This window comes from Zootermopsis nevadensis, unplaced genomic scaffold (assembly GCF_977971745.1).
Source record: "Zootermopsis nevadensis isolate Lab colony 2312 unplaced genomic scaffold, Znev_1.0 Znev_ptg000004l, whole genome shotgun sequence".
Lineage (NCBI taxonomy): Eukaryota > Metazoa > Arthropoda > Insecta > Blattodea > Termopsidae > Zootermopsis > Zootermopsis nevadensis.
Genome location: NW_028259136.1, coordinates 3961944 through 3989322, shown reverse-complemented (window position 1 = coordinate 3989322; position 27379 = coordinate 3961944). Strand labels below are relative to the sequence as shown.

The 27379-nt window shown below is 38.6% G+C and overlaps 1 protein-coding gene across 4 annotated transcripts in view; it reads right to left on the bottom strand.

The window, feature by feature from the left end:
- The window catches only part of LOC110833271 (agrin), a 62817-nt gene that overhangs the window by 5234 nt on the left and 30204 nt on the right, over nucleotides 1-27379 (bottom strand). For all 4 annotated transcript variants that reach the window (XM_022071107.2, XM_022071110.2, XM_022071109.2 and 1 more), the window contains 4 exons: nucleotides 2213-2356; nucleotides 1307-1454; nucleotides 858-1019; nucleotides 302-445 (listed from right to left, as the gene is read on the bottom strand). In XM_022071107.2, the coding sequence (XP_021926799.1) occupies nucleotides 302-445; nucleotides 858-1019; nucleotides 1307-1454; nucleotides 2213-2356 (598 nt within the window). The remainder of the gene's footprint in view (nucleotides 1-301; nucleotides 446-857; nucleotides 1020-1306; nucleotides 1455-2212; nucleotides 2357-27379) is intronic.

Below are 27379 nucleotides of genomic sequence, written 5' to 3'. Positions count from 1 at the left end.
GCTTCAATTTAAATTAATCTCGCATTGGAGGTCTACATTAAATTTGTCAAAAGGACATCAAATCAGACTATCCGTGGTTCACTTTCTGAGGGACATTGTATGATACACTAAGCAATATCAGAAAACTGAAGAATCAAAACACGAGATAGCTGCAAACTTTGTCAAGGTACACAGTTCATTTTACAAAAGGAAATCAAAATTTAGTTTCAAAACTAACTGTGGGCCACTCTTACGTTTGATACTTCAACTAGTTACTCCAGCAAAATAATAGATAACAATGTGATATAATGTGATGACTAACCCACAATTCTTAGATTTCATTCGGCAAGAATTGCTATAGATCTTGCCATCTGATCCACAAGTTGGTTTTGCCACTCGCCAACATGACTCACGGCAATGGCGGGTCGTCTGGCAGTATTTCTTGGACGTGCGGACTACACCTTGCCTGCAAAATCAAACTTCATGATCTTCATTTCAAAGAAATTTAATTTTCTAAAACAAAGATGTTAACTTGAAAGATGACGCTGATGTTCTTCTGAATTACAAAACCATTTAAACTTATAAGTAAATACCAACATTTTGGAGGAACATACTGCCTTTCTGAGGTAAATTGAAATAACGTAACTGCGATATATTTCCTAATTAGAGCAACAGAAGATTTGATTCTTCTGAACTGAGAAAGGACACTTCTTCATAACTTATCTGTATCGCTAAGATATTCAACTGAAGTCAAAGAAGCATCCATATAACGCAATGTTCAACTTCAGTCTACATCTCCTTTTGCTGTAACATTCGCCTTCATTCACTGAGACAAGAAAACAGAGTTTTGCTTCGTTGTCCAGTGATACAAAACTCACCCACAAGTTAGCAGTTTCATCTGACATGTGTTCTTGTAAACATTGCCATCGGAGCCACAAATAGGACCATCAACGGGAGCCTGGTCACATGATACAGGGCAGTTCTCACGATGTGCCGATATATTGTTGCAGGACCCCAGATGTGACATCTGAATTCCAACTCTGTCAAGAAAAAGAGTGTATATTATTGGTCAGAAGTCGCAGATGGAAAGATGTAGGTCAACTAAATGTCTGGAAGGAGAAAATCGGACATAAAATACAAATTATTGAAAACAATTATTTTAGACGAGAGATTATTCTGAATTTTAAAGGAAGGGTTACATGAAGTTTTGGAATCGTGGCTCTGAGCAGTGCCTGAAATGTTTCTGTCTGTGAAGAATTATATTACCATTCTAAAATTTCTAAAAAATTTCAAAAACATTTGTACAAGGCAGGCCAGATTAACGTACCTGCAAATCTCGACTTGTAACATGCACCTGTTGAGGTAAGTTCTACCATCAGTGCCACAAACTGGGTCTCTATCCTTGCCACACCGATGTTCGCAATGAGCACCAGCTGATCTCATGCACAGTCCGGAATCTGATGCCAGTCGTACTCCTAGAGAATTGAAGTGATAATAGAATATGTAAGAAACAGTAACAGATATAAGTATTAACCTGACATTTTGCATTTTGTAGATTCATAATCATAAATTAACTCTTTAGAGAAGAAGCTGGAATCCAAAATTTCTTATGGAAATAGAAAATCAATTATTACAATGGTTTGGCCATGAAAAGAGAATGAAGCCGCAGTATTTTGCCTCTTCTTATAATTCTTCTTTAGCATCAAAAGTTAGGCCTCTCAACATTTTTATAACGGATCCGTCAGTCTCCTTAGAGGGGTTTTCTTAAATACTTTGTACCTGTTGTTTTGTTCTTTAATATTAAGCTTAGTATGACATACTTTTTACCTTCCATTCTTCAAATGTAATCCTGCAACTTAACTGTCAGACACCGTGCCTTCAGTACTTCTTCATGAGACTTCCTGAAGATCCCTTACACATCAAGATTCTTCTAAGAATACTAAGCAGAAAAGGCTACTGTGCTGGTCTGGACTCTTGGTGAAGAGTGTCGACGTTCTGCCGGGAATCGACCCTCTGTAGTCCAGAGCCGGTCATTTTACTATCAAAGGCCCATTCAATTTCATTTATACTGGGCGAAGATGGTTGTCTTCCGGGTTTTAGAGCCGTGTCATCTAGTAGAAGTTTACCGACGTTTCAGAGGTACACGGCGCTACAAACCATAAGACAGCCATCTTCGTAATCACCTCCATGAAAACCTCAAATCTTACTATGCTGGGTGAGTTCATCAGCCTACCTTTCCCACATGTCTTCTTCTTCATTTCGCAGAGACTGGGGTAGATGACTCCGTCTGAGCCACACACGGGGTCTCCACCACCCGGAGTTGTTGGTTGAGGGCAGATGCGGGGACAGGACGAGTCGCGAGCGAGCACAGCGAAGTCTGCAAACAAATGCGATGACATCACAGCACACGCAAATTCTGCCTTTTTTATATGAACTGACAAATCTCCTAACAACTTACTGGCAACCGGAGTTAGTAAATACAAGAACGAGTTCCTAGAGAATCTAGTTAATGAGGTTACGTGTACGAGAATATCTTCACCCGCAAAAACAATTTCCTTCAAAAGTTCTGTCTTAGTCAACGGCATTCTGTTCCTTGGAAAGAAATACGAAGCAGGATTTCCTTAAGATGCTTCAATCTAAGTTATATGGCAGGATTAGCATTAATTATAAATACAATTATGCAATTTGGTGATTCATTTCTCATTTTTAACTACTACAGGAAATGTAGCTGTATTTCGACTATAATTTTTCAGCAGCCTTCGTTGTGATATGAACATGGAACACAAGTCACGTCAGATGTGGAAAAAATAGATTTACCTGCAGAACAAAAGTAAACCACTTCACGTATCACCATACGTGATAACCGTTGTGCAGGCAAGTTCTTGTCGTTCGTAGTTTTTCAAAACAAACATTTACCGAAGTAGCGAACACATGACACTAGACAAGAAATGCTACAGCTGCACACAGATTCTACTAACTAATTAACAAACCAACTAACTTTAGACATTCCTACGTAACTAGGTACCTATCTCAGTAATCAACTAACTAATCATACAACTAGCTAACTAATTAACAAACAAGTTAAGTAACAAAAAATTCAAACAACCAACCAACTAAGTCTACTGTGCCTACAATAACTTCCTTAAGCGGTAGATGTCATTCAGTTTGTCAAGAAATTCCCAAAATTATAAAACAGTCATCAATAAATTTCATTACTAGCGCTCCTACAGATCATCTTAAATCGAGACCATGCACTCATAATAAATTTCTCTGAGACTTACAGAATGCCCCAAAAACATGTACACACACGATACTAAATATTAACCTTGTTGTGCATCTCCGTGTGTTGTGCTTAAGAGGAAAACCTAGTGCGATCTATACTTAACAAATGTCATCGCAATAAATGTTCCCATGATTAACATTAGCAAAATGTGTGTATAAATCTTTTCGGGTCAGTTTGTATTTAAATATTAGACTGCACTACATCCTACGCCTAGGTTACACTATAGTCCCGGAGTTTTGCCAACTTGAACACTGTATGTATTTCACGTTTTTCCAGGCTTGTTACATGCGCTGCACATTTGAATAATTTTTATTTAAATACCTCACGATCATAGGTAACGGGAACTAACAGCGAAGTTTCACATTATGTATTTCCTCCAATCCCTCTCAATTCAGAAGCTGAAGACAGGAGCTAGCGGGGTACTTACCCCAGGCGCAGATGACAAAGGACTGTGTCAATAACGTTCTGGAAATTCCAGAAACTGAATAATGGCACAAACCCCATTACGGTCTGTAAGTAGTAAAATCAATAAATGTAATCAGTTTTACGTATATGGTTTTGATTAAACTCTTCGTATAATTCTACACACAGCGTTAACCAATTCATCTTTGTAATGGAGAAATGATGTTTTCTTTGAGGTACGGACTAAATTCTTAAAATTTACTTAGGAGAGTTTCTGCTTCAAAGGGTTAAATATATTCCCAATAAAATGTCACATAAAAAATACGTCATCAAATTTGTTGTCACTGTTTTTGTTTCTTGATTCTACAAACTTAAACTAAACTTTGAACTACATAAAATTATAGTTTGTTATATTTAATCCTTAGAATTATACAATACTTGGCTATTCCTAAGTGAAAGGTAATGTATTCCCTGACTATTAGAGACGATATATAAGGCCATTCTTTTGTTGCATGTAGAACGTTGACCTGTCGACCTCTATGCATGGTGATTTGGTAGGCAGCTGTCCAAATCGTACGCCCCCGTACAGACAACTAGCATTGTCCAAGCACTGCCACTCAAGTAAGCAAGAAGGGAGCGCCTGCCTGATTCAAGTCAGTCCTCAAATGCTACTCCCATCTCGATGAGGATCTCCAGGAACGGGTCACGCGACTGAATTTCATCAAGACATCGCCTGCAGATCAAATTCTCGACCTACCATCACCAGTTAGCACCATTATCTCGCTGTGAGTGAGTCCTCCAACTGTCTTAACTCCATGAAGTATAGTGTGTCTCAAAGAATGTCAACATTTTAATAAAGAGAATATATTTATATTAGAATTAAAATTTACTGTGACTATTTTTTCCTGTAGTAACATCCCCAGAATCAACTTTGTCCCACGCATCTACTTAGTCAGTCACTTTAAGTAAAGACCTTGTTGTGGTCTGATTTCTGATCCATGAAATCAAACTTTTGTCTGATTAAGGACTGTAAATAAAACTTCTGCAGGATTATGCAGCTTACATTAATGAACTATAGACATGTTTTATTTCTGTTATTAATTATTTCAAGACAGTGAAAGCCGTTATGAGGCTTTCATGTGTCGCTACTGAGATCCAATTTATGAGGGACGGTTCATCATCAGGGCCCTTTACGCAGAGCAGAATTAATGGCCCAGGGCGTGGAAAGAATTGCGGAATGGTTACAACAGGACGCATAAAAATCGATGAACAGAAAACTGCGTCAGACATAAATTGTAATTTTTATTATTTTTGATTTGTTTAAAGACGCTTTCTATTACGCATATCATACATCGACCACTGATAGAACAATAATTACATGAATAGGAAAGGATGTGAAAAGATGTGACCTCATTAATCTGGTATTTGTATGGAGGGACTGAGGAAAGCTATGAAAAAGTCAATATAGCCGCTCTCCGGGCCGAGATTTGAACTTGGCACCCACAGAATATTAATAAAACTGCTAACCACTCGATTTTATCCTAGTATCGTTATGAAAATGGACAATGTGTAGACCCTAACTCAAATGGGGGAAACAAAATGATCAGGTTTTAATAACACCGAAGGACAAACTTCTTAACAGGCAGTCACTATTATCACTAAAGAAAAGATGATCGAAATAAAACATATTTAAATTGGATTGTGAAGATGTGAACATTTTATGTTGTTCTTATTCTTATTTTTTATATTGTTTTTATTATTGTTCGTGTTATTTGATACCGATAAGATGCCCCGTCTAAGGAAAATGCAATTACAACTCCAAACCAAAGCACACAGCCTAGCAGCCTGTATCTGCACACAAAACTGAAACATTGTCATGTGTAATTAGCAGGTACTCTAGAGACAGGAACCTAATTCTTGAACAACCGGTCGCAAACCTTTTGGATCCTTATGTGACGATCCAAACGCGCGGGTGAAAACTCATCTTCATTTTTAATTACTTGCTTGTACTGGAACATTTATCAGACTGTAACTTCAGTTAATTACCTCATCAAATAGGAGCAGTTCCTTAAAACCGCAGCGCTGTTTTCTATGAGAGCTAATTGCAGATCGTTAACGGTAAACATCCATCTAGGATTCCTCTTATGAAGGGCTAAACTCTAGCAAGTTGCTGTACAGAATTCGGTGGGGAATAGCAAATACTAGAACCTGTTGATCCAACGCCACAGCACCACAGAAAATTACCGACCAAAGGATTATAAAAGACTTTAAATAAACTGGATTCAATTTAAAGATGAATGTCTTCTGAAACCCTTCTCCGTGTAGTCTGATACAAGTTTACCGACGTTTCAGAGGTACTTGCTGCCTCCATAATTACGGTTATGAGTGGATTCATTATGTTCAGGACGTACTATTCAATGGAATGTAATAATTAAGTTCAATTAATTTATTCGTGTGTTTAACAACAGCCACAGAAGACCAATAAAAGCCAAGCACTGAAACAACAGTACAAGAACAAATCATATAATTATTGCAACCACAAAAAAAAACCCTGCTACAGCATAAGGTAACAATTTTTCTTCAAACTCTTGAGTATTAATAAAATAAAGGCCCACTCGCAGTCTTGTTTACGTTCCTAAAAAAATTCGGACATTGGTGCAAAATGAACACGTTACTTTTTATGATAATATATTACAGACAGGTAAGCTGCTAATCTACCGATTGTAATTTAAAACCACAGAGTGAAAGGAACATGTTATCACATAAGAATGATCTTAATAAAGATTTTCCTTCCTATGAAGTTATAAAAACAAGGACGAAGAGTGTTACTTTGGAAACCTTCGGCTTCTGTACAGTGCGTGCTTTAGTGAGTTCGCAGAAAACCTAATTATTAATTTCAACGTAGGAACAGCGGCCGATGTAATTACGTACCACTTCGTTGGTGGCCAGTACTCACGAACCAACTGACACTGTACGACCGAAAATTGCTATCGCGTTGATCATTCAACCGATATTTCGTGAAAATGATAAACGATCCAAGGGAACACAAACACCAAACATCGCGTGGATCCTGTTTCGAACGTCCTCGAACCGATTCTGGGCTCCGAGATCGATTATCCTCATTCAATCAGAATACTACAACTTTTACTTGTTCAAAATTGTGGTACTGTTACCGTCAATCGATGATGCTATTGTTTTAGATCTCAATCTTGTTCTCTCTCAGACAAAAGTATGCGCTCGCAAGACTCGTCCATCTACCACGAACCCCGCACCGCGATTGCAGTGGGTGGACAGGTAAATGAACTCTGCCAAAGGGTGAAGTGAATGGATAAAAGAGATATGTAAACCACGGCGCAGTACGTGTATTATTTATAATAAATTTAATTCTGAACGCACTGATAACAGCTATTAGTGAATGAAGACTTTTCGATTAAAAGCCGGCCACATCTTGGACATCTATGTGTGTTTTTAACACAGAATACAATGACAATTTCTATACATTTTGGATTATGAAAAAGCCTGTATTCCTTTGTATACAAAATGGTGACAGATACGTAGATTCTGGGGGGGGGGGTGAATTCTGTGTCTGAAGGCTCTCTTGTAGTCCCAGGTAAAAAACGAATATAAATTTCAATATTCGTCTTCATAACAGAAGCAGTTAGCACCTCTGAAACGTCGGTAAGTTTCTACCAGACTACACGGCACAGTACCCCAGAAGACATCTTCATACTCGCCGCCGTGACAGCTTGAGATCGCACCTATCATTCTATCATTATATTTCCGTAAGATACATTTTAATATTATCCTCCATCTGCTTTTACGTCTTCCGAGTAATCTCTTCCCTCTAGACTTTACAATCAGAACTTTTTGTTTATTTATCATTTCCGCCTTGCGTGCTATATCCGACGCCATCTCACCCTCCTTGATTTAATCATGCAAATAAAAATTGTTGAAGAGTGCAAATTATAGTAACCTCTCCATCCTCATGTCGTCCTTAGGTCAAAATATTATCCTCAGAAGAATAAAAGTAAAGATTAAAATTGGGATTGTAGTATTTTTACTCTGATAATTGAACGGTTTTGAAAGCAACCTGATAGATTCAGGAACAGCCTCTCCAAGTGCCTGTTTGTACCTATTCCACACGGAAATTCACCTTCGCTAGAACACGTTCTGCAGCATGATAGAACCACCACGACCTTAGCCTCAAAACAGAAGACACGCGGAAAACTGAACTTGGAGCGATAAAAATAGCCGCTGAAACATTCGTTTATTTCGTTTACCCGTTCAGAACAACTGCTGAAATATGGCAGTGAGATGTGACTTAGCAGGAAGTAAACTTAATTAGGTCAGTTGAGAAGTTCACTGACAGTGGGAGCCAATTTCAGAAGTCTGTGCTACTTCTCCGTGGCGACTGAAAATCTGGCAGAGTTACGAACAAAGAAACGCTATTGGCAGCGGACATCGAGGTTCGTCGCTAAAATATGAGGTCTTTTTTTAATATCAGTTAAAAATGTTCAAATCAATTCCATTTGCTGTATTCGGAACGTAGCCTGATTGAGGCTTGGGTGGAACACCGATAAGATTTTTAGGCGCGTTCAGAACTACAAAGTGCAAGGCGCCTATTAGTTTCATCACGCTTGTCTGTCTATCCGCATGCAATAACCCGGGAACCACTGAATGGGTTTCAACGAAATTTGATACTAAAATCTGTCGACCCATTTCAATTCTCATTACGACCAAGCAACATCAACGGACACGTCCCTTGAAGCCCAGAATTTGTGAAGTGACTGAGTATAAATCCGTATCTAGGAAATTTCCAAACCATTTCGAAGCCCAAAGGCCAGAACTGTTAGGATATCCGCGCATTTCCTAAATTGACAGCCCTTGATATTAATAGTAGGGTATTACTTTCAAACACAGATCATGGCCATTTTTAGTTTAATAACCTACGGAGCAAACAAAACCCAAGCGAGGAAGGGGGAGTGCACATTTTTCTTGATTACAGACACGCAAACGAAGGCTTGAGTAAGATCTCGTGTTGAAGCCACGGTTGGCTACCGATAAAGTCATTCCCACCTGCCATCTATTTACCTTTATAAAGACTACAACTAATGTCCGTAAGGCATTAAAAAGTACATCCATACTCTTTAACTTCAGTTTTCATACTCATCTGTGATCGGTTCAGTGACCACCACATTATATTACAAGAGGTGGCCAATTATAAAAAGATCTCAAATCACTAGAACATATGAGATCATTTAAACCAGAGAGATGTTTTACAACAAGTGTTCGTTTTCCTGTGATATAGGACTAGTTAATCTCATCAACTGAGTTTTAAAGATACCCGACATTTTTCTTAGTAAAGAATCTTTTACCGAAGCTTCTAACATGTCACTATAATTACTTGTATGTGCTTACATGTAGTCTGTCTCTATGACTCGTTAAGGGCCTGACGACAAGCATCAAAAGAATGTTTCCCTTCGCCATCATGTCCAGACCGGCTCTGGGGCCCATCCATTCTCATATCCAATGGGTACAGGGGACAAAGGAACCATAGCGTGAAGCTGAACATTCACCTCCTTCTTATATTGAGGTTATTTGTTTCACAGATCATCAACGCTTCTACCATCATTCTCCTGATGATGAACGTAAAGGACACATGCACCTGGACACGACCCTGTTCAAGGTATTGCAGTCTTAACATCAAATGAGGTATCACAAAAGGAACTGCAGTCTACTTTGTTCCACAGCGACCCTGGGATCAGGGTCAAGGTTGCATGAGCACTCAGTTCATGTGAAGGACGGAGAAATAAGAAGCAAGGGTTATTCACACTTCAGGTGCGATCACTTCTCTTTGAAAGGATTTCTGTTTGAAATGGGCAATGAAGTGTTGCCAACTCTAACTCTCTCGAGCTATGAGAGAAGAATATGAACAGTTGTCGACGTTAATCGCATTCTGGAAACCTCGCGTTTGAATACAAATGTGAGATTAAGGCGGTCATTGGAGAATAATATTAAAATGTTATGTAATTAACATGTGAATCCTTTCGTACATTAACAAACGCTGGAGCAAGCTCATGGAAGACATCAGAGATGAGACCGGAACGTTGCCAAACACAACCGTTGTCATGGTTGTGAGAACCTCGGTCATGACTGTATCATGTCACTGACACATCGGGGGCTATGACCGATTGGCACACACCTCGTCATCATCCCTGTAAAAACTGTCACAAATCCAGCGATTCCATTTATAACACAGCATCGCATTGTGTCCTACAAACCCATGCAGCCAACGAAGAGTTTTTTTTTGAAAACATGACATGTACAATCTTTTTATATGAATGACAAAACAGTGGCGTGTCTCAAATTTTATTATTTTACTTCAGATGTCTGGGGGAGAATTAAATCAATCCACAGTGGTATTTTTACTACGTTATAAATCAACTGCGCTGTTTATTCGAACACTTGTCTCCTTCGTTATAAATCCTATGTTTGCTAAATATGCTTTAGACATTTCAGGACGGAAAAGGAAGGACTTAACTTGCAAACCTGTTCCATAACATTATCATTATCATCATCAGAGGTCACATTGTATATAAAACACCAGTCACAGGTAGACAGTAATCCTCAGACGACGACAACAACAACAACAACAATAATAATAGTAATAATTTTATATAATATTCAACGATACGAACAAATTTATGAGACATACGGTAAGCTTTCGGGCAATAAAACTTGTGAAATTTTGTGGCAGCAAAACTGCGGGTACTCTGCTATTCTAAATATAAATATAATTTTTTTAAGGTTGAAATAAAACCAATTACATTAATAAGGCGCCATAAGAAAGCTGTAACCACTCATTACCTTAATAAAAAGTAGTTGCAGAGCCCTTGACCATGCTGGAGTGATTTCAGAAAGGGGCAGCGGTGAGAGGTGTGGTGGGGGCGGGGGGTGTCTCAGCCTCTCTCCGGAGCAGTTGCAGTTAACGGGCAGGAACCTCTCCTCGCCTTCCGCTCCAGTAACCACACTCTCGCAAGGTCGTTGCCCGTTAAACTCAAAGTTGCTGTCTAAACCTCACATTTTAAATGCATGCTTACTTAATTAGTTGTGCATGCTTAATTAGTTGCTTTAATTGTAACACTGGATTTATATAGCTCAGGATGGGTCCAACGGCGAACTTTTATGATCACAATGAAGCAATTTCGGGTTTCTTGAAGGGGAAGTTCTGTGTCACTTAAATAAATACTAACTGACCAAGAAAGATCCTGCAATGTGGTAGGACAGCTTTAAAAAGACCTTCAAGACATTTTAGGATCTGAGCTGAACTGATAAGGCCAAGAAATTGTCGAGCTTTCTGAAGTAGGGTAGCGTAATTGGAAAGGATACGAGGAAAGCAGCAGTGACCTATTTTAAGATAATATCCCGGAATTTGACTGGAAGTACTGAGGAAACTCACAAATACCTCAGTCAAGATAACCAACCTCTGGGCTGAGATTTAAACCTGAGACCTCCCGATTTTTTTTTCTCTCCATAAATGAGAGTATTTATGTACCAGGCATAAGAATGTGTTAAGCATCGCGTCTTCATTTCATAAATGTGAAAGTCATAAAGATAGCATCTGGAAATTATGCTTTCTCCAAATTTTATTAAAATATAACCCCTGTAACAAAATCAAAACTGATTTCCTTTTACGTCATGAATAATCGATTTATGTTAAGACATTAACTAACTGGTTTTACTGTAATTCTCATGGGTTTTTATATGAGGTAGCCGATTTGTTCTTCGGTTGCCGCAGTCCATGAAGCAAACTCGATTGACCGTGGTTAATGTCCCGTGCCCTCTCAATTGAATCCCAGCTCAGACAGACAGCAGAGACCGCTGGCGGTCAGACTACCCAGTTCCGTTGTCCATTGTTATAATCCCTTTGAAGGTCATTTATTGTTGCTATTGTAGTTACATACTATAACTATCAATAAAATAGATTACATTTCCCACAGCATTAACCTCCATTTTCAACTTGATGGATTGCGTTCAGTAAGAAGTGATACATAAAAAGTTTTGCTTCCAAATGGATCCTGTAAAACTGAACGTACATGAGCAGTTTCGAAGTCAGAACATAACAGCTTGCACATAAAAAAACACAGTGATTTTCCTGAGAACGTGAATGGTATTTCACGGTTGTGGTTATGTATTTAACTGCATGAGTGCAACTTGTGGTCGGAATCTTTCACTCGGGAAACCCTTCCAATTAAACGCGAAACATCTGCACTACTTATAATTGTTCTACAGGGATAACAAGAACAATTTATTATATTAAGGGGCGAAACGTTCATGTCAGCCGTGTTATTCCGGCTAACATTTTAAAAAAAGAGTATTACTTTCGTTGAGAAACAATAAGATAAAATGAATCTTCCTTGGACAGCTGACAAACGCCAACGAGGAGTTCCTCACTTGGAATACGCCAGTGATGGCATTTTTGTCTAGGTCGAAGTTAGAAGTACTAGACTACTTGAACGAGTAATTTCTTTGCAGATACCACTCACGGGCATAAATATTTCGGCTTGTTTGTACTTTAAAGCAGACAAAAATACGATAACAAAGATAAAAATCAGACTTCTGTTAGCTGTAACTGCAAGGAGCAGAGTCCTTCTTGAGAAACTAATATTCGCTCACCTGTTCAAGAAATTCACCACCTTTTATGGCATCCTTACATTCATTACCGTGTTCACAAGAACTCACAACTCGTTTTCACGGTTACAGATACATATGTGCATATAAAAAGCGGTCAGTCCACCAAATGACAATTTTGATTTCACTTCAGCGTATCTTCCCTACTTGAAGGGTCAAAGTGTTATAAAAACATAACCACAAACACTTGAAAAGGAAGTGAGTTTCTACCTACACTTGAGGCGTTGTCAATTCAACAGCACTGCAGAGTAATTCGATCGTTGTTGTGAAACATACGAAGGCGAATACATGATCTGAACATAAAACAGAAATTACATATAGAATAAATTCCTACAGGATCATTGCAGACTGAAGAGAAAGCTGATTCTGAAACCTGAATATAAATGCACAATCGCTCGCAATTAAATGCAACTAACAGCGTGTCTACAACATAAATCTCGTCATTGCTAATTTTATAGCGCTTTTATTATAACCGCGTAAATTGCATGAAAAATGTACATAAAGAAACTCGATAGTTTCTTTCAGAATAAATGTAACAGGACAAACCACGTTCCACAGAAATTAGTATGACTACCGCAGTTTTAAATTGCACTTTAATAGAACTCTAAGCTTCATTACTCTCTTTCAGACTAAGGAACTGAAGCTGAAATTTATTACTTCAAGAGCGCAGACTATTTGTTTTATTACTCGCATTTTAGCTGAAACTCGATGCAGCTGCTGATGTACGCAGTTCGGCGTTCTTTTTTCAATGCGTTAAAATACACTGAACTGAGAAACGGGCGACTGAGGCATTGCCTTGAACAAAATGTATTTTTCACAAGTGAATGTGTTTTTATTATTATTTAATAGCATTTTACAAAATTCACGGACAGCATGTTGTCAAATTACAAAAAAATATTACGGTTTATACGTTGCGAAGGAAGGTGCTGTCTCCATCTTCAGTGCTGACCTAAAGATGGAGTGGTCTCTGTTTATATAAGTCTGCACGGAATTGAAACCCGGAACATCATCATCAGATCTGGATGTAATTTAAGTTAGATTCTTAATACTTTGGATTTTATTACCTAGAATTATATGATCGTTATAAAAACAAATGTAAGTGATCGAATATATGAATATACGATAATGTTTGTACAGCTGATGAGGACCGAAACATCGTCTTATGTAACGAGATCAATGTAAATAATTCACTGGCCTTAATCTCGTTATATAATAATGAATATATTGTTGTACCTTGTGGTTTATATGACGTTATTAAATTCAAAATTGCTAAAAATAATTAAAGCACAATTCTCTGTCCGCCGAACATGGTAAGCGGATGCTAGTGTTGGTCATTTGGGTTGTAACACCGTGTGGATCTGCAGGTAAGTGCCAACGTTTCGGATAAAAATGCTGAGGATGAAGTCCACAAGGCGATACAACCCAGAAGACCAACACTGACATCTTCACCGCTGTGAGAACCCCAGAACGGATACATGCTACAGAATGTTGGCTGCGGTATAAGAGTTTTGTGTGATTAAGCTATCCCGCTACTATTGAGGCGAACATTCCATCCCCACCAATCACAAAATGACAAATCCTTCCTCATTCCTCAGAGCCAGGGTTGCTGGAGAGGTCTTACGGGGACCACATTAAAACAGGAATTTATGTTGGCATGACAGCGTCCTTTTCACCTCAGCGGTTCAAGTTCTGTCACCAAGGAAGTTGTTTTCTTTTCGGGTCAGAAACAAGATCTCTCAGTATATACACATTTATAATTCTGTAAGTTGGAATATAAATGTAGAAGGGTACAGTTACCCCTGCTCTTAAGCACCGCATAATAAATGCCCAGAGGAGATGCTGAGGAAAACACGTTCACTAGTCTTTGGCTCTTGAAGGAACACAGATCAATTTACAACCAGGGAAAGAGAATTGGGCGCGTATCTGACAGGAAACGCGGCAGGTCTACAGAGTAGGTGCGAGCTTGGCGGGTCCTGTTACCATGGCGAAACAAATACTGATCGTCTAACTTGTAGTAAGTCACTTTATTAATTCAGTTTTCCCTGGTCATCAAGAGAGGACATAAAATTTATTAAATACAATTTGAATAAAAACCAAGGAGAGTCACAAATTTATAACGTCGACAAAACAATTACAGAACGATTTAATTGATTTCAAAATAATGTTATTCCGAAATAAAATTTAATCTTCTGTGTGATACAAAACGCCTTCGTTGTTGTAGTACATAACCAGGAGGGCATTATCCAAGAGGAACCGAGGGAAATTAAAATAAACTCACTCATCATGTCGGCAAAATAAATGTTTTTCTCACAAATTCGCATTGCAGCTAAACCTCCGGTATCAGTGATGGTGATGATAATGACGATAACAATAAACGACACACACATTATATAGGCTCGAAAACGCTCGACATAAACACGCATGAGGACATTAAGCTGTAAGTTACAACACGTTACAATACTTGATATAGCCTACGACCCATGCCAAATTGGTCGCAAATTCTCACCAATCACGTCATATAACAATCAAGATGCCTTGAGGCAAGCCTATAATGAGCAGGGTAGCAGACAGAAGTAACCAGAATAATTTTAATGGATTATAAATTTTGGTAGACTTGAAAAAGTTGGACTGAATCGGAAGTAACTACACAGGTTGCCTCTGGAAGGTACACAGAAGAAAATAAAATAAAATAAAAATACTAATATTGTTAGAATTATATCAAGAGGCGTTTGTACACAGCTGAATTTGTTCAGAGTTTATCTATTATTTATATAAACTGATGTTCGCAAAGGTCCAATGGATGCTGATGTTTAGATGCGTCAAATATCTTCGCCGAGGTTGCAAACACTGTCCTGAATCCCCAAGCAGCTGGCCGTTCTGCTGTAAACTTTTGCGCTATGCTAACTGCAATGAAACCGTTCGGAATTTCAGGTCAAGTTTTATAGTTACAAAACATTGAACAAGATTAAAACAAAATAAAAGCACGGACAGAAGTATAACAAGAAAACTGAAGAATAAAGGCTTATATATGACCCTGCGGTATATGACTAATTGTATGCTGAATCCAAATTCCAGCACGTAGGGTACGAGGGTATATTCAGATGTCGGTCGGCCAGAAGTATAGATTGATGCTGCATGGGTACATTTTGCTGAGGCTAGCAGTCTGTGTGTATCAGGGAGAGACAAAGAGCGAAAACCAAGGAGCATTATATAATTGGTTCATTAATAATCTCGCAATTTGTACACTTTCCTTGATTCTGTTCGTACCAAGTCACCAAGAGACAACGCAAAACAGAATCATATACGAGAAAATGCAGTTTTCCTTGGAGAGTTTCTTGTTTGCACTTATCAGATTGCTGTAAACTTAGAACGTGCGCAATATTTTATACTAAAAATACTTATTAATTCTCCCCACTGTAATAAATGGAAGGAAATATTGCTTTAACGCTCTGTGATAACCTGATCGATGCATTCAACTAGAAAACTCATGGCAGAAGTTACAGTTTCAGAACGTAAAGTTCGGTGTATACAGCTCTAAAAATAATTGGCAGAAATACATATTTCTCAACACATGTTCGATTCATTAAACTAGTATAATATGAGATCTGAGGTTTCTCCGACGGTGAAAATGTTTATGTTGGTCTTCAGCCCCGAAGATTAAGGCAGTATGTTTCTCCGAAATATTGGTATCTAACCACAAGCACAAACGGGGCTGATACCCAGAAGACCAACATCGAGAACTAGAATAATAAGTTGGCAAAAACCCATTTGAAAATAGGTCTCTGTCACCAACTGGTACATTATTACGATAACTATTTCGTTTCCAAAGTAGATTTTATATTACTGTTAAATATACGAGGATATGAATCCACAGTCACACAATAAAACATAATTGACTAAAATTAATATATGTAAGAAGAACAATGCTTTATTTTTTTAAAACTTCTATACAGGAGAAATAGCGGTATATCCGGATACTTGTCTAGAAAAATAATACTCAATGTCAGCTAAATAACTTGATTTATTAAACTGACACCGAACGAAAAATATAACTGTACAATAAAATTTAAGCAGCAGTTCACATTTGTTAAGTAATAAACTCATGAATGACGAAAAAATAAACTCACAAAACATAAGAAAGGAAGCGATGCAACAAGAATACGCGGACAAAGAAAGAAACTGAACAAGGTAATAAATTAGAACTGTGGAATGAGGCAATGAATCGTATAAAACATCGCAATAAGGGAAGAAGAGTAGGTTAACTTAGAGCTCACGGAAACCGTTCGGAATCTGGGGTCAACCTAGGTTAGGCCGAGGCTGTGAGAACAGACGCAATGCATTCATTTTATCAGAACGAAGAGCAACTCGTTCTGTCTCGACCTGTCATTAGCTTCCGATATTCTTCACTTTAAATTATTCAACTAGAAATAAAATAAGACGAGAACAGTGGAAGAGATACATCAGCGCCATTAGCCATCAAGTTCTGGGTTAACCCTGCCTTTAACGCTACGGACTCTCTGCATTCCTTGCAAGTCTCAAGATTACAGTCGTTGCCAATTCATTAATCATCCTCTCTTTCGACAACACAGACTCTGAGCTATTGACAGCGGAAACCTTCCTGGTTGAACTCTTGGGAGACTTGCTATGATCCTGATTCCCCCAGTCATTTAAAGTGAATACAACCTGATATAGGAAGGTGTTCTTTTTAGCGTATACTGAAATCTGTCTCTCCTCATTTGATGTTTAAATATCTTACGCATCCGACAATAAACTAAAACATTCTGGTCACTTCGACTTTCTTCCGTATGTTCTGTGTTCGCCCTTGAGTCATGCTGAAACACGGCACCTTTACAGTCGCAAAGCGCACGTGCTGTGTTAAGCAGAGCAGGCCCAGTGATCACTGATACAGGTCACGGCAGGAGACGGGCCCTCCTTTGCAATGCTGCTGCCACGAGGTGACCTGGCTTCTAGACGCAAGAGACCACGGCCCTCTCTCTTCAATAAGACTCTGCACTCGAGTTTAATCACAGAACTTGTCAGGGAAGTTCCTAACACGTAACACAAACAGGATCGTGTTAACACCGAAATTCATTTTGCTTCGCTGATTCCGCAATTTCCCCACCCCCGGGGCCACTGTTTCATCCGGACTGCTTATTTCTTTACTTTTCATTCTTCCTTCCCTGTTTCCTTCCTTCTTATTGAATGTCACGATAGGGTAGTTTCTCACTCGTTCGTATTCCGGAAGTCTCAGGTTCAAATCTCGGCCCAGAGACAAGATATGCTGACTGATGGTTTTCGTGGTTTTCCGCTGCTCTTTCAAACAAATTCCGAGACAGTATATTCAGTCAAACTTCCTTCCTTATCCTTTCCAGTCCATTATTTATTTAACATTTGACTATAAAGTTGTTTTTTCTCAATATACGCCGGAATCCCGGGACACTATGTTATAAACTGCTACAAGCGATTCCTGTCCCATCCCTTAATATTAATAATATTCTTAACTCACCTCGTTAGATGCCAATTAACTTCTTCGACCGATACAGAACTGTAAATAATCAATCATCGACGTTGAATACCAAAATACTGTCAGTCACTCCCGCCCGTATATAAGTATTAGCTTCTTACTAATTTCTCTGCGTCGTTGCATGGAAAAGGATCTTTTTAACTTTTCGCTTATATGTCTCAGGGGATACCAGGCTGACGCGGTGAGAACATGGCGTCCTGCAAAACTGCCAGGGCCTTAAGTTAAGATGGGATTACCTCTTGGAAAACGTATACTTGGAAGACCGAAAAGAAGTTGGAAGTGTCTGGAACTGCTTCATGACCATGTCCAATGGCGGGCTTTGGTATTAGCGGCGTTGAACGTATAGGTCCTGCAGCCAAAGTGATAGTTGCAGTTAATAAATTCAGGAATCCAGTCTTTTAGTGCCTAAACTTATGCGTCAAAGGAAAATGGGTCATAAAAGTTTCTTTCTCTGTCAATGTTTTGTGTCCTGATTAAATAATGAAAATATTTTAAAAGCTTTGGTTATTTTTACACGAAGAATGTTATAGTATTTTTCGGACAATTTCAAAGCAACTTTAAACACTTCAGAGACGGGAAGGATGTGTAGTCCTTGAAATTCTTGTCTGCTCCGCAAACCAGTTCTCATCTTTTCTGGACCTCTAAGTTTTTTGTACATATAAAAGAATCCCTTTGTTATATTCATTATTATAGTTGTATTTCCATTCCTTAGTTTCGTAACTCTGCCTACTTACATTTCTGATTCTCTCATTTTATATCCCTCTAGACGTTAAACAAGTTTGAGATAAGTTCATACAAACCTAGCCAAGTTTCGAACGGACCTGCTGATCTGGTTATAATGTAGATTAGTGTTACATGAATTTTTAATTACTACACACACAGACAGTCTGTAACAAAAACAGAGTGAGAAACCCAGTTTGTAGCTTTTACCGCGGGTCAGATTTCTTGTTATCTGGATTACAATCAAGACATCTCTATAAAGCAGGCCACAAAATATTATTTTCATGCTCTGCTTGTTAGTCAAAACACTTTCCTACATAGTAAATAAAACCCTGAGAAGCTCTCAGCTGATAAAGACATTTATCGTCTTTTATCAACCCCGAATATTCATTTTCGTACTCACAAGAGCCTGCCAATTCGGATTAATTCATGTTAAGATTTCAAGATGAATCCAGTCCACAACCCCACACCGTGTTACTTTAAGATCCGATTAAAATTATTCTTCATTTTTATAATTTCTCGTTTATTGTTCCTTTCTCCAGTCACCTTCACTTGCGACAAATACTACCAGGTTCTCATGGCGGTGAATATGAACATGGTTGTTTTGTGTGCTGTCATTACCTTCATAATGGAGGACCTCTAAAACGTCGGCAAACTTCCACCAGACTATACAGCGCAACAACCCAGACAGTCATCTTACTTTGTGTGTTGTCTTGTTGTAAGTAAAGACCTGCCAATAATTCGATCTCTCATCTAGGAAATCCTACAAGATATCATCAGTTAATCAGAACAGGCCATGGGGCCAACAGCTTCATATTCAAAGACGGAAGGAAACCTCAACAACAGAGAACAAAGAGTTCTAGGAAATGAAAATAATTGTACAAAATTTTGTCCAGTCTAGACAGAACATAAGATATCACTGCAGTGTATAAGTAATTTGTGTACTGAGCACGCTACTTTCATTGTTATTAACATTTCAAATGTTCAAATGACTCTTTAGGCCTATAGACACAAGCATGCATATTAACAGCCTTTTATTAAATTATCGACTTAATGACTTTCGCTATTAAGTAGACAATAAATTATTATTTAGCATTCTACTTTGTATAAAGGCTAGGAAAAATCGAAAATGTACACTGCAGATAATTTATTACAAAACAGAAATCTCTTTCAGTTAACTACTATCTTATTTGTAAGAACCACGTAATGAATAGATGAATGGGGACTTAACAAAGCTTATCACTTAGAAACTTTAAGTAATACTGACAGCGAATGAATCAAGTGTATTTAGCAACGCTGTGTAAACTACTGAAGTCATTTAGGGTGATCCTGTTGATAAAATGTAGTGACCATCAATGTCGATGCTAGGATGAATGGCAAAAACGATAAAAGATCAATAAGAAATGTGCACTGAAATAAAATAACGAGGGCAAGATCCGGGTCTGATGTTGGGTATAATATCTAGTCACGTCTGGTAAGAATTAATAAAATTGAAGCAACAAAAGGTTCGAAATCGAGGAGAAATTAATTAAGAAAATACTCGTCCTTCTTCAGTTAAAAAACTATTACCGCTTCGTATAGTTTTCAAAACACTAACGATTAATCATTTCAGATTTCAAGTCCGGCTTCAAAAACTGGCATTTTACTGTAAAGGAGTATCACATGCACTTTCTTTCTGTACTGAGTTCATGGTAAAGACTTTATAGTGTTACTGGAACAATGCGGGTTAGGATGAATAACTGTTGTAGCTTGATTAAAATTCAATTGCAAAATCTAATTGAAATTTCAAAGGGAAATTGTACGAAATTCCTGAACAACAGAGCCTCTCCCCTTTGACAACAGGAATGGTTGTAAAGTGGATGTTTGATAGACTTGTTGGTTTCTTGGAATTCTGACTACCAGTTTTTGTTGGCTCTGTCCTTAACGGCGTCTTAGTATTGTATTGTTGCATCATCAACAATACTTCATTTTCCTTCCCTTTTCTGGGTTTTTGGGCCTAATTCCCATATAGTGTGTAAAATCAGAGCCGGTATTGGACGGAAATAATCCTCTGTATAGAGATACCAACTGAGGAAATGAATTAAACGAAAGTAAAAACATTTACATTCAGGTTGACTCTTAATGGGTTCTGACGACGGACAAGGTCCAGAAACTCGGCAATCCACATTTACATTCAGGCTCCTGCAAGTAACTCAGTAAATGAAAAATAATCTCAACGTCACTGAATCAACGCTATCGGAAAAGAAAACGACTCAGTGATTAATCTAATCTTGCAATTAAAACTTTTAAATATAGAGATTTTATGTTCTCACGGCGGCGAGTGTAAGATCACTGTCTTCTAGGATTATGCCCGAAGGTATTGGGATGTTTCTCCGTGTAGTCTTGTAGAAATTGATCCAAGTTTTAAAGGCGCTACTTCCCATATCATGGAGCATAATCCTAGAAGACAGTGATCTTACACTCGCCGCCGTGAGAACATAAAATCTCTATATTTAATATTACAATTGAAGGGTCGAAGCTTCAGGTTTCTGACGGTATAATCAGTTTACTGTCAGCGATCTCTGTTAACTAATGGACTACTATTTGAGGGCTTGAAGTGCTACGCGACCACCCATTGAGTGACTTCTTCGAAAGGGTCACTTCCACTGTCCACGAAAGCCTCGAGTCCTGTACAGTCGTCTGAGAATAAGTCCATATGTGAAGCTCGCATGCCACAATACCTAGATCACCGTTAGAATAAACCATAACAGAAATGACAGGTGGTGGAGGATGAGCTGGTCAATTACCTTTCGCTTTTACAGAATATAAAGAATCACTTAAAACAAGTCTAGAGTTGTCGCTGCTTGTTTATTCTGTCTGCACCGGAAAACGTAATGGGACATTACCAAGCATGACAGAAGTAATAAAAGTTAACTGTAATGAGTGTCTGCTTGTTTCCAACTTCATAGCATGCAAAAAGTAAACACTAAAATGCCGACCTCATTGCACTGCCAGGGACTCCACAGACGTGGACTATTGAAATAGATCCAACCCATTCCTACAAGATACTGAAACAGTTAAAAGGAATAAATCAGCTTTTGTGGCAAATGGATTACGTTTGAAGCAAGCCGAAAGGAGGATCTTCATTCTGAAACTATACGTCTTTATATTCCGACACCAAACAAAAACGAGTCCGAAGATTTCTGTGATCAGGACGATGAATTGCCCTGATGACGGAGGCAGTATGACCTCCGAAACGTTGGTAAACATCGACCAGACTACACAGCGCGACAACCCAGAAGACACAAATCTTCATCTCCCTGATGACGGAGGCAGTATGACCTCTGAAACGTTGGTAAACATCGACCAGACTGCACAGCGTAACAATCCATAAGACAGAAATCTTCATACTCTGATGATAGAGGCAGTATGACCTCTGAAACGTTGGTAAACATCGACCAGACTACACAGCGCAACAACCCAGAAGACAGAAATCTTCATACTCATCGCCCTGAAGACGGATGGTGGAATGGTGATTAGCAGGGGAAAATATGGAATTTACATGTCTACCGTAAATTTCAAATAACAAATTTCTTCGCACTTACCGTGACGTAGGTAGTCCCAAGCCTCATTCAATCATTACATCTTCAAACACATGCAACTTACCTGAAAAAGATTAATTGAAATAAATATCCACTGCCAAAAATTGACATTCTTGTTTCTGTACACGCAATGCCTAACTTTATTATTTTACATGGAAAAACTTACGCAATCATGTAAGCGCGTATGTGCATGCGTCCATGTGTTTATCCATACTTATTAACTTTTTAAACTGTCAAATGATTTAAACTGAACTTTGGATACACATAATGCAAATCTTACAGAAAGGAGCATTTTTGTGTACTTTAATTTCACCTATCAATTAAAGTAACCAAAAAGATAAGCTTACTTCTGTGTTGGAAGTGAAACTCTTAATCAGGCCCCGACATTTTGTACGGTACTTAACACAATTTCAAAACTGATTCTGAAGGGTCCTGACGATACAATATGAATTGTTTGATTTCTGGACCTTGTCCATCACTGACGACATTTCTGGTATCTCATGATGACCAGTCCCACTGTTTCCAAGCAACGAAGGCATTTCTAGCAGAGATTATGCAGACTTAATATCCGCAAATCCCTCGTTAAATAAAAAATTAAACTAGATTCATAACGGAGACTAAAGCGCATCTGAAACATCGGTGACTTCCTACATGAAGCAACATCTCATAAGACAGTCACTTTCAAAATATGTCATGTGTTACTGCACAGCGTAGGTTTGTTGCGAAACATTCATTCGGAATTCAGTGTTTGAACAGGAAAGCAAGATACAGGAAACAACTATTTACAAGCAAAAGTGTTTTTGAAGAGTAAAGTACTCTAACCCCACAAACTTAGCCCCAGACAATGACTTCTTTGACCAGCTGACTACGTAAGTAGTTTACTTTGTATGGAAGAACGAAATGCTTATGAAATACGAGTAACTTAGAACCATACCGGTTAAAATTGCATCAAAACTGTGAACTAACTAACTAGATGGCTTAGGGAACCCGAATGTTGATTACTGAATTAACCAAAGCCCTCCACAGGACCCTGTCCTGGGCCAACAAAATCCAGTCGCCTTCAGCAACTACAGGACTATGCTTAGCACGAAATAACCAGTTACATCACATGACTAGTGAACTTCATAATCCAGAAAAGACGAGATTTACAGCGAATAAAGATTACTTTTAAAATCATCTCGGGTGATCAGGCACGTAAGCCCATCATTTCGGAGACCTTCTCTGCCTCCTTCAACAGGGAGTAATCTAGGCAGAGACATGTTAATCGCCCAAGAACATTTTACCAGTTTCGGTCGCCGTGAACGCTTTGTCAAAAAACACATATTATGTTATTATCATGTAAGGTCTACATATAATTTTAAATTTAACAAAATAATTTACTGATTAAAAAATTTGGGTCACGCTTCCCTTCAGAATTGCACAACAGAATTTAAATTTTAACGGGACGAAGTTTGGTGCATTTTAATGCTATGGTTTTCTTCATATACAGATCGTACCAAAAAGATGTATACACATAATAATACGGAATACTAACCTTGTGTGTATACAACTTTTTGGAACAACTTTAGTTATGAAGTGTTCACTATAAATCTCAAGAAGCTCAATATTTCGATGTCTTGAAATCCTGCGTGGGGGAACAGACTCATTTTAATCTAAGAGTAACAGACGTCCATTACGGCTATCTTCAGCTGAGCTTGGTTGGTCTCAAGACCAGGTTTATCTTCACCAGCCTTCCTTCAAGCACCTCTTAAGCTTAAAAGAGAAATCACGCCAAGAATAACAGACACGACATCGCATTATACCGTAGCTGACTTCACGGGATACAGTAATTTAAAAAAAAACTGATAGTAGCTCATCTGGTGAAGAGACTACCACCTTTAATGAAACTCCAAAGTGAATCATCGTGGTCAAAACAGTCAAGGCCCTGTGTACCCTATAGTAACACACTAATGTTGTTGTCTGTAAGGAGTTGTTAGCAGATCGGAGGCCCCTTGTCGGCTGTCCGCTTCTCCTTTTTCAATATATTTTCAGCTACCGTTCATATTCAGACGTAATTCCTTCCAACCGCAATACGGAGGTGTGTAACGCACTGAAGTACCTCTATTGAGAGGTATGAATTACGTGTGGACGTTTTGGCCTCAAACACCATGGCCGTCATCCCGCACCCTCCTTATTCGCCGGATTTAGCTCCGTGTGTCTTCTTCCTCTTCCCAAAGATGAAAATTCAGCTAAAGGGAAGGAGATTTGAGACGATAGAAGAGATTCAGGCAGAATCGCAGATGGTGCTTGACAGGCTGACAAAGAAAGATTTCCAAGGATGCTTCCAGGCTTGGCAGCGGCGCTGGGATCGCTGTGTTCACTCCCAGGGGAACTACTTCGAGGGTTATGGATGAATTTAATACCTGAGATAAGTGTACGGGATTTTTATAGGCGCAGTCTGGAAACTTTCCGATCGCACCTCGTATATACGTGGATTTAGAGGCGCGATAACATCAGCTACTGTCTGTACCAGTATAATACTGAATTATACATATTCATTGTCCGACAGAAAACAAAACTCTGCCGACATTTTTTGTCCTCTGACTTATAATTTATCCCCTAGCCACGTAATTAAGCTGTATCATCTACAGGGGTTACGTAATTTCGAATAAGACAAGAGGATCATTATGTATTATGTGGCAAAATGACTTAAGACAAGTCGGACCCTGTTTCATTCGTGTGGAAGGACTAGGAAAGAATACGAAACCATTAGCCATAATTCAAACCGGGTACCTGCAATAAGTCAGGCGAACTACTGCTGTGTCAATCTGGTGGGGTTTTGCCTTTAATTACTGTAAGAGTGCCCGACATTTTTGTATTCAGTGGGCGTCCCCTGCCTTTGGCGCACGTTCCTTAATAACAAATCTCATAAGATGCAGAAAGACTACCTAAAGCTGAACAAATGGCTGTAGGTTGCTCGTACCATTCGTCATGATTATTACTTCATGGTCGTTGCCTCAATGTCTTTATTCGTCCTGTGTAGATTAAGAATGCTCTACGGAAATTACACGTGAAATTCCGCACTGACACATCGCCTTGATAAAACTTATCATCATTTTATTATCTGAGTCCTGTGCAACTGGTATAAGTTAACTAATTAACTAACAAGCTAATTAATTAATTAGCCCTATGATATCAAAAGCAGATGGTTCGTCACAGCTAACACACAAATCCTTCATTAAACATGAACATTTCCAGTTCAAATCATTACCCATTTCACAACCTAATACCATCAAGTCCGTTTTAATATTGTCATTACGTCTCTGTTTTAATTGGTCGCTTTATAACAAATTTCCTAGCTATAATATCGTACGCATTTATAATTTATCCTTCTGTGCTGTATGTCAGATCATCAGACTCACTCTCTCTCTCTGTGTAGTTATACTACAGAATGTCCCGCTTAACGCAGAACCAGCCATGATAGCAATCTACCAATACAATGCTGGTGCAATCACATGTGCTTGATTCTTCTTCGATGCACTCAAATCTTAGCTCACTGGTCGAGTGTGTGCTAAAGCAGACTAGTTCACAAACTTGATGGAAGGAAAAATGAAAATTTTCCTCTTCGAAGGCGCTGAACTCTGGCGGCAGAAAACTCATTCATACCCAGCGTTTGGTAAATAATAAATTACAAGTCAAAATGAAACTACAATTCGTGAAATGTTGAAAGTAAAGTTGTCCCAAAAGATTGTATTAACCCAATGCCAGGAAATTCAGGGGCTGATCGTTCTTTTAGGCCCGGTCGCGTGTTATTACGGTTACAATTCAGGAACAGAAAATAAATTAAAGCAAATCGTTACGAACGACTGTAACAAATTTGTGTTTCATGCCTCGCAGGTTAATATCTCCTACGTGAAGAAAAACAGACTAAAAAGACGAAAGCAATTATGGGGAAACCACAATCTCTGTGTTTTTAAACTTCTTTCAGACAGCGCTTTGAGGAATGTGAAAAAGGTACTCGCTTCACGAACAGACTGCGGTGATGTTAAGAGTTTCTAAGTAATATTCAAACCAAGACCATTGTTTCTGCAGCATTTACAGGTACTGACATGAGATTTGACATTAATGTTTAATGCAAACTCTAAACCCTCGATTCAGCGGACAACGATTTAACGGACACCGTCTGGTATTGCCTATTTTTTATGGACACGAGGTATTAGCGGACATTTTCTTTTGTCCGTTAAAAACCCACAGGTTCAACACCGACACACCAAAGCCCGCCACCGGCCACGATCCTGAGCCAACTCCATCCATTTGCTATCCACACAGCCCACCTTCCAAAGATCCATCTTGATGTTATCCTCCCATCTCATTCTTTGTTCTTAATTATCTCTTTACACGTAAGTATTTTAATGGAATTTGTGTCAATGTGGGTATCCAGTTCTAATTACTGATCTCTTTAATGGTCTTCCAAATTTACATTATGACCTAAGGATCGTAAATATAACTGAAATTTGACGGACAGTCGGCATTACCGGACCTGCCTTCACCCTATTTTTCTTTTAAATTCAGTGTTCATTATATTTGTAATATCTAAATGGTGATCTATCAATTTTGGCTGGAAAAGTATTTGGTAAGAGCGTAATCCCGAACTTTAAAAATATAAGTTATACACCGCAGTATCAGTGCTCGTACCTCAATTAGGCTTACATATTTAAACTGACAAAGTTCGAAAAAAAAATTGTCGTATTTATAGACGGGTTCATGGGTTCAACCTTCTACCAGCAGTTTCTTTGATGTCATAAGAAGAGTTCTACTGGTTAAGTTCACTTAAAGAGTTCTACAAGTGATGGGAGCAACAGTTATGTCAGACGCACACTTAGGTTGTTCAATGAAAAGCACTTGTTATTAAAATACTCCTTACTTTATTGCTTCAAGGCTCTACAGTCCTTGAAGGACCTTGGCCTTCTCACACATCGGAGGTTTATTGATCAGTTTAGACATCTGGTAGAACTCCTGGCATCTATCTGCACAATACGAAAAGACGGGGCAAACGTCTATGTCTTGAGCAGGATTCGAAATCACGACCTGTGTCCCCGAGCGATCAAGGCCCACGGATCAGATAATAACAGCCACTGTGACTGGACTAAAACATTGCTACAAAATAAATTCTGGAGACTTAAATACAAGTTTGTGATGTTTCATTTATATAAATAGCTA